The sequence below is a fragment of the Hordeum vulgare genome, chromosome 4H, assembly GCF_904849725.1.
Source record: "Hordeum vulgare subsp. vulgare chromosome 4H, MorexV3_pseudomolecules_assembly, whole genome shotgun sequence".
NCBI lineage: Eukaryota > Viridiplantae > Streptophyta > Magnoliopsida > Poales > Poaceae > Hordeum > Hordeum vulgare.
The window spans coordinates 91,014,694-91,030,527 of NC_058521.1; the positions used below are offsets into that span (position 1 = coordinate 91,014,694).

At 49.3% G+C, this 15,834-nt stretch overlaps 1 protein-coding gene across 1 annotated transcript in view; it reads left to right on the forward strand.

The window, feature by feature from the left end:
- The first annotated feature begins 146 nt into the window (after nucleotides 1-146).
- The window catches only part of LOC123450313, a 59,950-nt gene continuing 44,262 nt past the window's right edge, over nucleotides 147-15,834 (forward strand). The window contains exons 1-2 of the mRNA XM_045127632.1: nucleotides 147-379; nucleotides 460-528. Of these exons, the coding sequence (XP_044983567.1) occupies nucleotides 163-379; nucleotides 460-528 (286 nt within the window). The 5' untranslated portion in view covers nucleotides 147-162. The remainder of the gene's footprint in view (nucleotides 380-459; nucleotides 529-15,834) is intronic.

Below are 15,834 nucleotides of genomic sequence, written 5' to 3' on the forward strand. Positions count from 1 at the left end.
TGTCGACTGCTTGCGTCGGCAGGGGTCTGAAGAACGTAGTGTGTATTGAGAAACTTGCTGATAACCCTTTGTTTCGTTTTGTAGAAAACTTGTGAAATGGGAACTTCTTATGAAGCCCTCAGAGCGGAGAGGAATCAATATGCTGGTGAACTGGAAGCTGCAATGCTTGCCATGGCTGGTATGAAGGACGCTCTGGAAGCGCGAGAAAAGTCCTTGGAAGAAGCTCGAGAGGCAAACAGGGTATTGACGGCGGAGACGCAGATGATGAGGAAACATAGGACCGATCTGCATAATCAGATGGGCGCCCTGAACAGAAGGTGCATAGCTCAAGAGAAGTATGTCACCGACTGGGCTGAGCAAACGATGACTTGTCTGGCTGGTAAGTCTTATGCTTTGTCGAGTGGCTTTATCGTGTGCCCGACATTCGGTTTTCATTGTGTGCTTGCTTGTTGGTGGCAGACTTTTGCGGAGACCCTGAAGCTGAAACAGCGGCTGTGGAACAGTCTGTTAAGGACAAAGTTCCACTCGGTGAGGACGCCAATCGGGATCTGCTTCGAGCACAAATCCACGCTAGCATAGTAGGTCCTTTCATCGGTCGACTGAGAGAAGTCGTCGGCCGAATTAACAAGGAACTTTGGCCGGAAGACGAGTCGCGGGAGGAGATGGAGACCCTAACGAGCCGACTGGAGGAGGTGCCGAACCAAGTGCAATCTTGGAAGAAATCGGTAGCGCGGTGCGGTGCTGATGTTGCACTGTCGTTGGTCCGAGTCCATTGCAAGGAGGTGTGGGAAGATAAGCTAAAAGCGTTGAAGGTCGCCAACACGAAGAAACTTCAATTCGAAGACTTCATGGAGACGTTCCTCGAGACTACCACCCGCATTGCTGATGGAATTGACTTGGACACTTTTGTGGAGTCCTCTAGTCCTGAAGCGGGCCCAGCTGACTCATGATCGAACTTTATCCTCGGTATGCCGAGTGTTTTCTTGTAAGATATTCTGGCCACTGCTGTTGGTCGTCATACTTTTAAATCGGTGCGGGTAAGCTTGATCCGCACCGAGTCTGTTATCGTTTGTAGACTGCTGGAGTCACAACGAAAACACTTATTCTTTTGCTTGAATGCTGTTTGGAGTTGAACACTTAATGTGTACTCGTAGAATATTAGGACTTAGGTGATTCTTGATCATAACGCAGACTCCGAGTGGAACGTATAGGGCACACTCGGAGGAATGTATTACTTAGGCGAATCGGGATCACAGCTAAGTCTCCGAGTGCGACGTATAGTGCACATTCGGAGGAGCGATTAGTACTTAGGCGATGCAGGATCGCAGCTAAGTCCTCGAGTGTGACGTGAAGTGCACACTCGAAGGAAGATTAGCACTTAGGCGATGCAGGATCGCAGCTAAGTCTCCGAGTGTGATGTGAAGTGCACATTCGGAGAAAGATTAGTACTTAGGCGATGCAGGATCGCAGCTAAGTCCCCGAGTGTGATGTGAAGTGCACACTCGGAGAAGTTAATACTTAGGCGATGCAGGATCGCAGCTAAGTCCCCGAGTGCGACGTGAAGTGCACACTCGGAAGAAGTTAATACTTAGGCGATGCAGAATCGCAGCTAAGTCCTCGAGTGCGACGTGAAGTGCACACTCGGAAGAGGATTATTACTTAGGCGATGCAGGATCGCAGCTAAGTCCCCGAGTGCGACGTGAAGTGCACACTCGGAAGAAGATTATTACTTAGGCGATGCAGGATCGCAGCTAAGTCCTCGAGTGCGACGTGAAGTGCACACTCGGAAGAAGTTAATACTTAGGCGATGCAGGATCGCAGCTAAGTCCCCGAGTGTGACGTGAAGTGCACATTCGGAGGAATTTAATACTCAGGCGATGCAGAATCGCAGCTAAGTCTCCGAGTGTGACGTGAAGTGCACACTCGGAGGAAGGTGTTACTTAGGCGATGCGTGATCGCAGCTAAGTCTCCGAGTGTGACGTAAAGTGCACACTCGGAGGAATTAATACTTAGGCGATGCATGATCGCAGCTAAGTCTCCGAGTGCGACGTAAAGTGCACACTCGGAGAAGTTAATACTTAGGCGATGCATGATCGCAGCTAAGTCTCCGAGTGTGACGTAAAGTGCACACTCGGAGGAAGTTAACACTTAGGCGATGCAGGATCGCAGCTAAGTCCCCGAGTGCAACGTGAAGTGCACACTCGGAAGAAGTTAATACTTAGGCGATGCATGATCGCAGCTAAGTCCCCGAGTGCGACGTAAAGTGCACACTCGGAGAAGTTAATACTTAGGCGATGCATGATCACAGCTAAGTCCCCAAGTGTGACGTAAAGTGCACACTCGGAGAAGTTAATACTTAGGCGATGCATGATCGCAGCTAAGTCCCCGAGTGCGACGTGAAGTGCACACTCGAAGGAAGATTAGTACTTAGGCGATGCGTGATCGCAGCTAAGTCCCCGAGTGCAACGTAAAGTGCACACTCGGAAGAAGGGTGTTACTTAGGCGATTCGGGATCGCAGCTAAGTCCCCGAGTGCGACGTGAAGTGCACACTCGGAGGAAGATTAGTACTTAGGCGATGCGTGATCGCAGCTAAGTTTTTTTTTTGACCGTATTCTGCAACCACGGAAGAACTCTGAATCTGCAAAAGAAATTGAAACTACTGTATATTATTTCTCCAAAACTTGTTCGTTACACTGCTTCAGTCGGTGATCACGTATAGAAACGCTTGAGGAGGTCTCCGTTCCACGCGCGGGGTTCGTCGGTCTCCTTCTGAATGTTGTAGAGTCTGTATGCCCCGTTGTTCAGCACCTTTGAAATGATGAAAGGACCTTCCCAGGCCGGAGCCAACTTGTGTGGTCTTTGTTGATCCACTCGGAGCACCAAATCGCCAGCCTGGAACGTGCGGCTTCTGACATGTCGTGTATGAAAATGTCGCAGATCTTGCTGATAGATTGTTGAGCGAGTAAGTGCCATCTCGCGCTCCTCCTCTAGAAGATCGACCCCATCTTGCCTTGCTTGTTCTGCTTCGGCTTCGGAGAAGAGTTCGACTCGCGGGGCATTGTGAAGCAGGTCACTCGGAAGGACCGCTTCTGCTCCATAGACGAGGAAGAACGGTGAACGCCCTGTTGATCTGTTCGGAGTGGTGCGGAGGCCCCAAAGTACTGAAGGTAACTCGATTACCCATGCACCAGCAACATGTCCTATCTCTCGCAAGAGTCGAGGCTTCAAACCTTGAAGGATAAGTCCATTTGCACGCTCAGCTTGTCCATTGGATTGCGGATGTGCTACGGAAGCAAAATCCACTCGGATACCTTGACTCGCGCAGAAACCCTTGAATCTGTCCGAGTCGAAGTTTGTCCCATTGTCCGTGATTATGCTGTGAGGCACTCCGAATCTGGAGATGATGTCTCTGACAAACTTCACGGCTGTGGAGGCGTCGAGTTTCTTGATGGGCTTGGCTTCTATCCACTTTGTAAACTTGTCGACTGCCACCAACAGATGTGTGTAGCCTCCTTGGCCTGTCTTGAATGGTCTGACTGTGTCTAATCCCCAAACTGCAAACGGCCACACAAGTGGGATTGTTTTTACTGCAGATGTTGGCTTGTGGGACTTGTTGGAGTAGAACTGACAGCCTTCGCATCGATCGACCATAGCTTTGGCCATTTCGTTAGCCTGCAGCCAGAAGAATCCATCCCTGAACGCCTTGGCAACGATTGCTCTTGAAGAAGCATGATGGCCGCAGGTTCCCGAGTGGATATCCTCTAGGATCAACTGCCCTTCCTCTGGGGAAATGCAACGTTGGAGAACGCCTGAAACACTCTCCTTATATAGTTGACCGTTAATGACAGTGAATGCCTTCGACCTGCGAACTATCTGTCGGGCTTGGACTTCATCTTCTGGAAGTTCGTGCCTTAGGATATATGCCATAATCGGCACAGTCCAATCGGGAATGATTACCAGAATCTCTGTGACCAGATTAACCATAGCAGGCACATCGACTTCAGTCGGGTCTGTTGCACTCTTGGGTTGTACTGGCTCTTCCGTGAAGGGATCTTCTTTGACTGAAGGAAGATGGAGGTGCTCGAGGAAGACATCACTCGGGACGGGTCTCCGAGTGGATCCGAGCTTCGCCAACTCGTCCGCCGCTTGGTTCTTCAGTCTTGGAACATGATGAAGTTCTAGACCTTCAAACTTCTTCTCCAGCTTCCTGACTGCATTGCAGTAGGTTGTCATAGTGGGGTTCCTTACGTCCCACTCTTTCATCACTTGGTTGACCACCAAGTCTGAATCGCCGTAGACCATCAGGCGACGGACGCCGAGTGAGATGGCCATGCGCAATCCGTAGAGAAGAGCTTCATACTCTGCCTCATTCTTAGAGGAATCAAAGTGTATCTGAAGCACATACTTGAGCTTGTCACCCCTTGGTGATACGATCACAACGCCAGCGCCGGATCCATTCAACATCTTAGACCCATCGAAGAACATTGTCCAATGAGCCGAGTAGATGTGAGTCGGTTGCTGTTGTTCTACCCATTCTGCTATAAAGTCAGCCAGGGCTTGAGACTTAATAGCTTTCTTGGCCTCGAACTTGATGTCACAGTATAGCATCTCCATCGCCCACTTCGCCACTCGGCCTAACGCGTCTCGATTGTGGAGAATTTCCGACAAAGGAGAATCAGAAACGACAGATACCGAGTGGTCTTGGAAATAATGGGCAACCTTCTTCGCAGTCAAATAGATCCCATAGATAAGCTTCTGATAATGGGGATACCTCTGCTTGGAAGGTGTCAGGACTTCGGAGACGTAGTACACTGGCCGCTGAACTTTGTATGCTTTGCCTTCTTCTTCTCGCTCGACTATAAGAACAGTACTAACGACTTGATTTGTAGCCGCGATATACAGAAGAAGGGGTTCTTTACTGAGCGGAGCAGTAAGCGGCTGGGTGGAAAGTAGGACTTTGAGGTCGTCGAACGCGACTTGGGCTTCGTCTGTCCACTCGAAGGTATCTGATTTCTTCATGAGTCGGTACAGAGGAAGTGCTTTTTCGCCGAGTCGACTGATGAACCTGCTCAAAGCTGCTAAGCAACCTGTGAGTCGTTGAACATCGTGTATTCTGACCGGCCTCTCCATTCGGACGATGGTCCCGATCTTTTCGGGGTTAACATCGATTCTTCGTTCGGAAACGAAGAAACCGAGTAACTTTCCGCTGGGAACACCGAATGAACACTTGGCAGGATTTAGCTTGATATCGTACCTACGAAGGTTGGCGAATGTTTCTGCCAAGTCAGTCAGCAGGTCGGAACCTTTGCAGGACTTGACTACGATACCATCCATGTATGCCTCCACATTGTGACCGATCTGGTCGAGGAGACATTTTTGGATCATGCGCATAAAGGTAGCTCCTGCATTCTTCAGACCGAAAGGCATGGTGATGTAGCAGAAGCACCCAAACGGGGTGATGAAAGCTGTTTTCAACTCGTCGGGACCATACAGACGGATCTGATGATAACCCGAGTAGGCATCAAGAAATGATAAACGCTCGCACCCCGCAGTCGAATCGACAATTTGATCTATGCGGGGGAGCGGAAAATGGTCTTTCGGGCAGACCTTATTGAGGTGCTTGAAGTCAATGCACATTCGGAGTGACTTGTCCTTCTTGGGAACCATGACTACATTGGCGAGCCACTCGGAGTGGTGAACCTCGCGAATGAATCTGGCAGCTAGCAGCTTAGCCACCTCCTCTCTGATTGCCTTCCTTTTGTGCACGGCGGACCGGCGCAGGTGCTCTCGTACGGGCCAAGCAGCGGGATCCACATGCAGTCGGTGCTCAACCAACTCCCTAGGTACACCCGGCATGTCAGATGGCTTCCATGCGAAGATGTCCTAGTTCCCACGGAGGAATTGGGTGAGCTCGGCTTCCTATTTGGGATCCAGGGTGGTGGAGATGTTTGTCGGGGCGGCAGACTCGTCCGTCGGGTGGATGCTGACCTTCTTAGTCTCTCCTGCCGACTGGAACGCGGACTCAGAAGCTGGCTTCTTTGAGCGCATTAAGTCGGCGGGGTCGATACTCTTCGAGCTCAAGTACAGCCATCTGCTGATCGGCGATCCTCGACCCCTCCTGCAGACACTCCTCGGCTCGCTGGCGGTTGCCGGTGATGGTGATAGCGCCTTTTGGACCCGGCATCTTCAGCTTCAAGTACACATAGCACGGGCGTACCATGAAACTCACGTACGCCGGGCGGCCCAGAATTGCATGGTAAGCACTCTGGAAATCCACCACCTCGAATGTGAGCTTCTCCTTGCGAAAATTATTGTCGGAGCCGAAGATGACCTCCAACGCGATCTGGCCGAGTGACTTGGCCTTCCGCCCTGGGACGACTCCGTGGAACTACATATTGCTCTCGCTGAGTCTGGACATCGGAATGCCCATCCCCTTGAGAGTGTCGGCGTACATAATATTCAATCCGCTGCCGCCTTCCATTAGGACTTTGCGCAGTCGGACTCCTTCCACCACCGGGTCGACGACCAGAGCCTGCCTTCCTGGGGTGGGGACATGTGTTGGATGATCCGACTGATCGAAGGTAATCGCAGTCTGAGACCATTTGAGAAACTTGGGGGCAGTCGGAATAGCCATGTTGACTTCTTTGTTTACTAGCTTCAGTCGACTTTTTCTTTCGACGTCAGCGAAGATCATGAGGGTTGCATGGACTTGGGGGAACGGATCCTCCTTGTCCTCCTCATCCTGTTCAGGATTCTTCTCACTCGGCTGCCCTTCGCTGAAACCCTGGATCAGGAGACGGCACTGCCGAGTGGTGTGCTTTGCGTATATGGGGTTACCTTCCTCATCCATCTTCGTATGGATTGGACAAGGCTGGTCCAGGATGGGATTGTTGAAAGGCTTTTTCTTGGGGGTGAACTGCGCTTTCCCTTTGCCCTTGAATTTGGCGCTGGTTACAGCTGCAGCTTCTGCTTGCGGTGTGGGAGGAACCTTCGGTTTCTGCTTCCGAGTGTTACCTCCGTCGGCATCGCCGACTGTCTTGTGTTTACCGCTTCGGATGCGGTCCTCTTCTTCGCCATTTGCATAGCGAGTTGCTATCTCCATCATCTTGCTCATGGAGATGTCGCCGGTTCGACCAAACTTCAAGTACAGCTCCCTGTACCGCACGCCTGCCTTGAAGGCGCAGACTGCTTGATGCTCGGTGACGTTCTCCACCGTGTGGTAAAGAGTCGTCCATCGCTGGATGAAGTCGCGCAAGGGTTCATTCGGCTTCTGGACACAGTGCTGAAGCTCCACAAGACCTGCAGGGCGCTTGCACGTTCCTTTGAAGGTTCTGATGAACACTCGGGCTAGATCTGCCCAACTGTATATGCTTGAGGGGGCCAACTGGTTCAGCCAAGCTCGGGCCGAGCCGTCCAGCATCAGAGGGAGGTGCTTCATAGCGACATGGTCGTCTCCTCCTCCGATCCGGACCACCACTCGGTAGTCATCTAGCCATGTTTCGGGCTTGGACTCTCCTGAAAATTTACCGATTCCCGCAGCCAATCGGAAGTTGGGCGGGATATCAGCCGAGCTGATGGCTCGACTAAAACACTCAGGGCCAGATACGATGGCCCTGCTTCCACTCGGACGGTCCATGTCGCGGCCATCGCGGTGGGCTTGATCCCTGTCAACTCTTCGCTGGGCGATTCGGCCCCTTGCGTCGGGTCTTGGGTCGTAGGTGTTGCCGACTGAATGCCGATCATTATGATGCTGGGACCCGTAGGGCCCACCCCACGGAGGGGTGCGTGAACGACGGCGATACTGATGAGATCCGGGGCTGTGAACCGATCTATGCGTGTTTGCATGGACGGAACTATTGAGGATCCGATTGTGTGACTGGGAGACTGCCGAATTCTGCTGCTGCGCCGTGCGCAACAGGGCTCGGATTTGTTCGATTCCCCTTGCTGCCTCTGAATCAGTCGGCTGGAGGGAATCGGCAATCTGGGCAGCCGCGTCCAGGTTGAGGAGAGGCGTGCGGAACACCTCCACGTTGCTCCGCCGAGTGTGTCGGCTGGCAGAACGATGAGGCGGACGACGCGCACCGGATGCTTCTCCAACTTCACCTCGGTCGGCTTGACGAGGATCTTCATGGGAGTTGGCCATGTGTACTTCTGCTGCAGGCCCACGACCTACGTACTCGGTAGGAAGCTCAGTCGGAACCGAGTCCGAGCACTGGGAGCGTGGGGCGACTACAACAGACTCCAGAACTGCCACCTGAGAGGACGTGAACTGGCGCGCTCGGGCATGCTGCACCCAACGTTGTAGACGCGGACTGCGAGATCGCCTGCTGCGGCGCGTGACGAAGGTGCAAGCCGGCAACGGAGCCGATTGTTGGAGAAGAAGAACGCCGCGAGCGCCGGCACGAAAGTGCGTGGCCCCGCGACGGGGAAGCACCTTGACGTCAAGGGGTGCCTCCCGAAGCCACGCCGAATCGTCGATGATGAAGGAGAGAGCACCGAAGAGGATCTGGTGACCCATGCTCGAAACTCCACCGGACGACATGACGAAAGGAAGTAGTCGCAAACTCGAGGAAGTCGCTTAGACGCCTGCCCCACGGTGGGCGCCAACTGTCGTGGGTATAAGCTTGACAGTAGATGTGTGGGGTACGAATGAGATGGGCAGTGTCCTAGCTACGACGAGGTTGTATGAGTTCAGGCCCCTCTACGGTGGAGGTAATAGCCCTACGTCTCAGTGCTCTTGGAGCTGGTTACCGAGTGTAATATGGAGTACAATGTTTTTCTAACCATTTTACCAGTGGGGGAGGGCGGCTTATATAGAGTGCGCTGCCCTCCACAACGGTTCTGATTCAAGGGTGGAGTAGTGGCGATTGAATGCATGCGTTACAGGTAACGTATGCTATAAATGCTAGTTAATGCACCCGGAAACGTACGACAGTTTCCCTCCAGGGAGGTTACGACGCACCGAGTGTATCCAGTCGGTAGGTCCGGTGTCCTCCAAGTCTTAGTCTCCGACTGGATGATTCTAGGCCCGTTACCGACTGGATGATGGGGACACCTTAATACAGTCGGGCATACTTAAGGTTTTGTCCCTTGCGTGGGGTAGTCCTTGGGTAGGACCTGTAGGACACGCCTATGACCCTACCCTAGGACTATGACCCCATCAATATCAATAGATTTTTTGCAAGAGAAGATGCAAGCATATTGAAGGCACATGGCAACACAAGCAAACAGAAAGCAAGCGAAAGAAAGGGCGAACGAAAAAAGGCAAATATTTTTGTAATTTTTTTTTTCATAAGTGGGGGAGAGGAAAATGAGAGGCAAAAAAGTTAATGCAAGAGATGAGTTTGCGACACTTACTTGGATGAGTTCTTGACTTGATCCTCCCCGGCAACGGCGCCAGAAATTCTTATGCTACGGCGACAGAAACCCTTCTGTCATCTCTTGAGCTTGCGTTGGTTTTTCCCTTGAAAAGGAAAGGGCGATGCAGCACACGAGCAGTAAGCATTCCCTCAGTTTGAGAACCAAGGTATCAATCCAGTAGGAGAATCGCGTCAAGTCCAGAGTACCTACGCAAACACAAAGGAGCTTGCACCCAATGCTATAAAGGGGTTGTCAATCCCTTCAAGATTGATTGCAAAGTGAGATCTGAAGGCGGAAAGTGCAACGAAGTAAAATTGTAAGGCTGAAAATATGGTGTGAAGTAAACCCAGGGGCCATAGTGTTCACTAGAGGCTTCTCTCAAAATAGCAAATAATACGGTGGGTGAACAAATTACTGTCGAGCAATTGATAGAACCGCGCAAAGTCATGACGATATCTAAGGCAATGATCATACATATAGGCATCACGTCCGAGACAAGTAGACCGATACTTTCTGCATCTACTACTATTACTCCACACATCGACCGCTATCCAACATGCATCTAGTGTATTGAGTTCATGACGAATAGAGTAACGCTTTAAGCAAGATGACATGATGTAGAGGGATAAACTCAAACCAATGATGAAAACCCCATCTTTTTATCCTTGATGGGAACAACATGATGCATGCCTCGCTACCCCTTCTGTCACTGGGTGAGGTCACCACACGGTATGAACCCAAAACCAAGCACTTCTCCCATTGCAAGAATCATAGATCAAGTTGGCCAAACAAAACCCACAACTCGAACAGAATTACAAGGATATGAAATCATGCATAAGAGATATCAGAAGAAACTCAAATAAGATTCATAGATAATCTGACCATAAATCCACAATTCATCGGATCTCGACAAACACACCGCAAAACAAGATTACATCGGATAGATCTCCATGAAGATCATGGAGAACTTTGTATCGAAGATCCAAGAGAGAGAAGAAGCCATCTAGCTACTAGCATCATCGGAGAGGTCATGGTGTTGATGAAGAAGCCCTCCGTGTCCGAATCCCCCCTCCGGCAGGGCACCAGAACGTGCCCCAGATGGGATCTTGCGGAGACAGAAGCTTGCGGCGGCGGAAAAGTATTTTCGTGGATCTCTCCCGTAGTTTTTGAATTTTTCTGAATTTATAGGCGGAAGAGGTAGGGCAGACGAGTCTTAGGGGGCCCACAAGCCTGCTAGGCGCGGGCCCCCCTGGCGACGCCTAGGGGGCTTGTGGGGTCCCCTGCTGGCCCTTGCCTTGGTTCTTAAGTCTGGCACATATCTTCTGTTCTAGAAAAATCTTTTCGGAAGTTTATTCCGTTTGGACACCGTTTAAAATCCTCCTCTGAAAAGGGTCAAAAACACAGAAAAAACAGGAACTGACACTTGGCACCGAGTTAATAAGTTAGTCCCAAAAAAGATATAAAAGGCATACAAAACATCCAAAGTTTGACAAGATAATAGCATGGAACCAACAAAAATTATAGATACGTTGGAGACGTATCAGGCTGCACCGATGACGACGCTCGAGGGCACCGCTTTTTCTTCTTGGAGACATCGGTATATGTCTGCTCCTCTACTTCCATCCTACCTGTCTTCGGGTGAAAACTCAAACTCGGGTGGGCGGTGGCGGCGTCCTTGACGTCGTGACCTTCCTGAAGGCGTCGCCTTGAGGGCTGAGTGGTGGTGGGCACTATGTGGATCCTTGACGGCTCCTGGTGGTGGGCACAACTTCGGGGGAAACCCTAGGATCTAGTATTCCAGATCGGACGATGGCGGTACTCTGGTGTCGTTTTTCTCTTGGGAACATCGTTTGTGGAGCAGCGTTGGATGACATAGGCTCAAGGTGGAGCGGCTTCGTCTTGCATGGAGCTGTGGTGGAGCTATCAAGTCATGCCTTGCTAACAGGTGCTACGCTAAGTCATGCCTAGTTGGCAGGTGCTACGCACGACAGTTCTTCTAGAGTCTTGGTGTCTGGAAGGATGAGCGCAGGTTGGTGGCGCCGTTAGGTGCAGTGGTGGTGTCGATGGATGTACGGACTTGCAAGGATGATGCGGATCTCTTTCCTAAAGTTGGGTCAGTGGTACGAAGATGATGACGACTTCTAAAACGTGTGCATGTGGTATGCGCTTTAGGTCTGCTATACCGGTTGTTGGTCTCAATATGTTATGTGGATGGATTGACGACGACACCGGTTTTAGATGTGGGGAGTGAGAGCACTCCACATTATCGAATTTGTAGGTGTGAGTGGAGGCTTCGGGTGGATTGATGTATGTTCTTGTCAGACCTTTGTGAAATAATTAACAAAGATAGCCGCATGCATCGATTGATGCAGAGGCCGGGGGTTTAACCTCCTTTTCTAAAAAAGTAATAATAAAACAATCACGTGAACAATTCTCGTGAGCCCGTAATCAGATATTTTCCTTAAGTAAAACGGGTCTCCAAATCGCATACGAACTCCGTTTTGGACGAATTTGTAGTCTAGAATCATTGCCATAAAATTTCTCAAAGTTTCCTAGTTTTAGATTGTTTCATTTCACACCGTCTTCGGGGGTCAAACTAACGATCTCTAAAAACTATTTTGGACAGAGTTCAGAAAAGTCAGAGTCCTCCTCCAACAAGGCTCCTTTTGCGTTTTTTTCGACAATTTCTAATTATTTCCTATAAATCAAAGTGTGAAACAAAAACTTGTGCAATTTTGCAACCATTAATAGGTTAGTCCCAAAAAATAATATAAAGTGGTAGTAAAATTATTGTAAACCATCCAAGAATGATAATATAACAACATGGAACAAACAAAAATTATAGATACGTTGGAGACGTATCACAACCCGACAAGCTGCGATGGCTCATCGATAAGACGTTTTTTTTCTAGAACCGATGATCGAATTTGCTCGAAAGGGGTGAGAGATATGTTGCAATTGTGAGGTCCGCCCGACGAGCTGTGACATTGAGCATGAGAGACCGCGAGAATGCCAACGAGCTGCGGCTATTGCCACTGGAACTGTAACCGTCGCCACAGGAGCTGCAGTCGCTGGGTGAAGTGTTGCATGGGTGAAGACGATGGCGAGGACAGCTAGTGAGGGCTGCGCCCGACGAATAGGATGGCCGGCAAGAGGAGCGACATGTGACGCGGACAACCAGCGAGGGGCAGCAATGGGAGAACATGTACGGCCGACGAGACTAAAGGGAGAGACGGGATGCAATCGTACACGTGCGTTAACGAAAACAACGGGCATTAGACGGTTCCTATCAACCACATTGTATGGCCGCGAGTCGACCGACCCAAATTTGGACTGGTCGACTGGCGCTCATCACCGGCCTAATAAGATTGCATTACTAACTTTGATGGTTTCGAAGATAGCGTACCAGCACGACAACACCACCGATGCAGAACAAGGCCAATACCAACATGACTCGCCCATTTTGTCGGATGACGTCTTGCTCTTTCAATATAAGCTGTAGTAACCAATCAGGCCAAAGCACCTTTGATACGTCCATTTTGCATCATGTTTTCATGTTGATATTTATCGCTTCTTGGGCTGTTATTTTACTTCACGGTACAATTCTTATGCCTTTTCTCTCTTATTTTGCAAAGTTTACATGAAGAGGGAGAATGCCGGCAACTGGAATTCTGGCCTGAAACTGGAGCAAAGTTGAGATACCTATTCTGCGCAACTCCAAACGCCGTAAAAATCAACGAGGATTTTTTCCCGATTTATCAAAAATATTGGGCCGAAGAAGTGCCAGAGGGGGGCGTGCAGGTGGCCACAAGCATGCACGGTGCGGCCACCCCCCCAGGTCGTGCCATGAGGGCTTGTGGGCAGCCTACAGGCCCACTTGCCCCCCTATTTTGCTATATGAAGGGTTTAGTCCAGGAAAAAAAATCAAGGAGGAGCTTTTTCGTGGATTCGCCGCCGCCACGAGGCGGAACTTGAGCAGAACCAATCTAGAGCTCCGGCAGGACGATCCTGCTGGGGAAACTTCCCTCACGGAGGGGGAAATCGTCGCCATCGTCATACTAACACTCCTCTCATCGGAGGGGGCTCGTCACCATCAACATCTTCATCAGCACCATCTCATCTCCAAACCCTAGTTCATCACTTGTAACCAATATCCGTCTCGCGACTCCGATTGGTACTTGTAAGGTTGCTAGTAGTGTTGATTACTCTCTGTAGTTGATGCTAGTTGGATTATTTGGTGGAAGAGTTTATGTTCAGATCCTTGATGCTACTCATTACCTCTCTGGTCATGAATATGATTTTTGTGAGTAGTTAATTTTGTTCCTGAGGACATGGGATAAGTCATGCTAATAGTAGTCATGTGAATTTGGTATTCGTTCGGTTATTTGATATGTTGTATGTTGTTTTTCCTCTAGTGGTATTATGTGAACATCGACTACATAACACTTCACCATTATTTGGGCCTAGAGGAAGGCATTGGGAAGTAGTAAGTAGATGATGGGTTGCTAGAGTGACACAAGCTTAAACCCTAGTTTATGCGTTGCTTCGCAAGGGCCTGATTTGGATCCACTAGTATAATGTTATGGTTAGACTTTGTCTTAATTCTTCTTTTGTAGTCGTGGATGCTTGCGAGAGGGGTTAATCATAAGTGGGATGCTTGTCCAAGTAAGGGAAGTACCCAAGAGCCGATCCACCCACATATCAAACTATCAAAGTAACGAACGCGAATCATATGAACATGATGAAAACTAGCATGACAGAAATTCCCGTGTGTCCTCGGGAGCGTTTTTCCTGCTATAAGACTTTGTCCAGGCTTGTCCCTTGCTACAAAATGGATTGGGCCACTTTGCTGCACCATTTCTACTTTTGTTACTTGTTGCTTGCTACGAATCATCTCACCACACAATCACTTGTTACCGACAATTTCAGTGCCTGCAGATTTTACCTTGCTGAAAACCACTTGTCACATCCTTCTGCTCCTCGTTGGGTTCGACACTCTTACTTATCAAAAGGACTACGATTGATTCCCTATACTTGTGGGTCATCAAGACCCATTTCTAGCACCGTTGCCGGGGAGTGAAGCGCCTTTGGTAAGTAGAACTTGGTAAGGAAACATTCATATAGTGTGCTGAAATTTATTGTCACTTGTCACTATGGATACTAATCCTTTGAGGGGTTTGTTCGGGGTATCTTCACCTCGAACGGAAGCGCAAATAGTTTCTCCTCCACCTGCTGCACCTATTGAAAATATTTGCTTTGAATTTCCTTCGGGTATGCTTGAGAAACTGCTGGCTAATCCTTTTACAAGAGATGGAACATCACATCAAGACTTGCATCTAATCTATGTAGATGAAGTTTGTGGTTTATTTAAGCTTGCAGGTGTGTGCTACTGCAACAAAATACGTTCCAATGGCGCCAGAAATAGGCACGTCGACGGGAGAATACTTGGCTTGATCTTTCTGCTGCGGCTACGCCTTAAGGGACTTCCTAGGCAAGTATGCAAAGGATTTCCCCCGTGGCCTTGGAGCCTTGCGTTGGTGTTCCCTCGAAGAGGAAAGGGTGATGTAGCGTAGCGGTGGTAAGTATTTCCCTCAGTTTGAGAACCAAGGTATCAATCCAGTGGAGGAGTATCTCAAGATCCTGCATAAACACAAAAGCTTGCTCCCAACGCTATGAAGGGGTTGTCAATCCCTTATAGATTGTTTGCCAAGTGAGAACTGAAAGCAACAAAGTAACAAAGCAAAGTAAAAGCGGAGGTGTAAAAGATGGATGTGAATAGACCCGGGGGCCGTAGTGTTTACTAGTGGCTTCTCTCATAAAAGCAAGTAGACGATGGGTGAACCAATTACCGTCGAGCAATTGATAGAACCGCGCAAAGTCGTGACGATATCTATGCAATTATTATATCTATAGGCATCACGTCCAAAACAAGTAGACCGATACTTTCTGCATCTACTACTATTACTCCACACGTCGACCGCTATCCAGCATGCATCTAGTGTATTAAGTCCATAAGAACAGAGTAACGCCTTAAGCAAGATGACATGATGTAGAGGGATAATCTCAAACCAATGATAAAAACCCCATCTTTTTACCCTTGATTGCAACTACTTGATGTGTGCCTTGCTGCCTCTACTGTCACTGGGAAAGGTCACCACATGGTAGAACCCAAAACCAAGCACTTCTCCCATTGCAAGAATCATAGATCTAGTTGGCCAAACAAAACCCAAGACTTGGAGAGACTTACAAGGATATCAAATCATGCATATAAGAAATCAACAAAGGCTCAAATATATATCATAGATAATCTGATCACAAATCCACAATTCATCGGATCTCGACAAACACACTGCCAAAGAAGATTACATCGGATAGATCTCCATGAAGATCATGGAGAACTTTGTATTGAAGATCCAAGAGAGAGAAGAAGCCATCTAGCTACTAACTACGGACCTGTAGGTCTGAAGTCAACT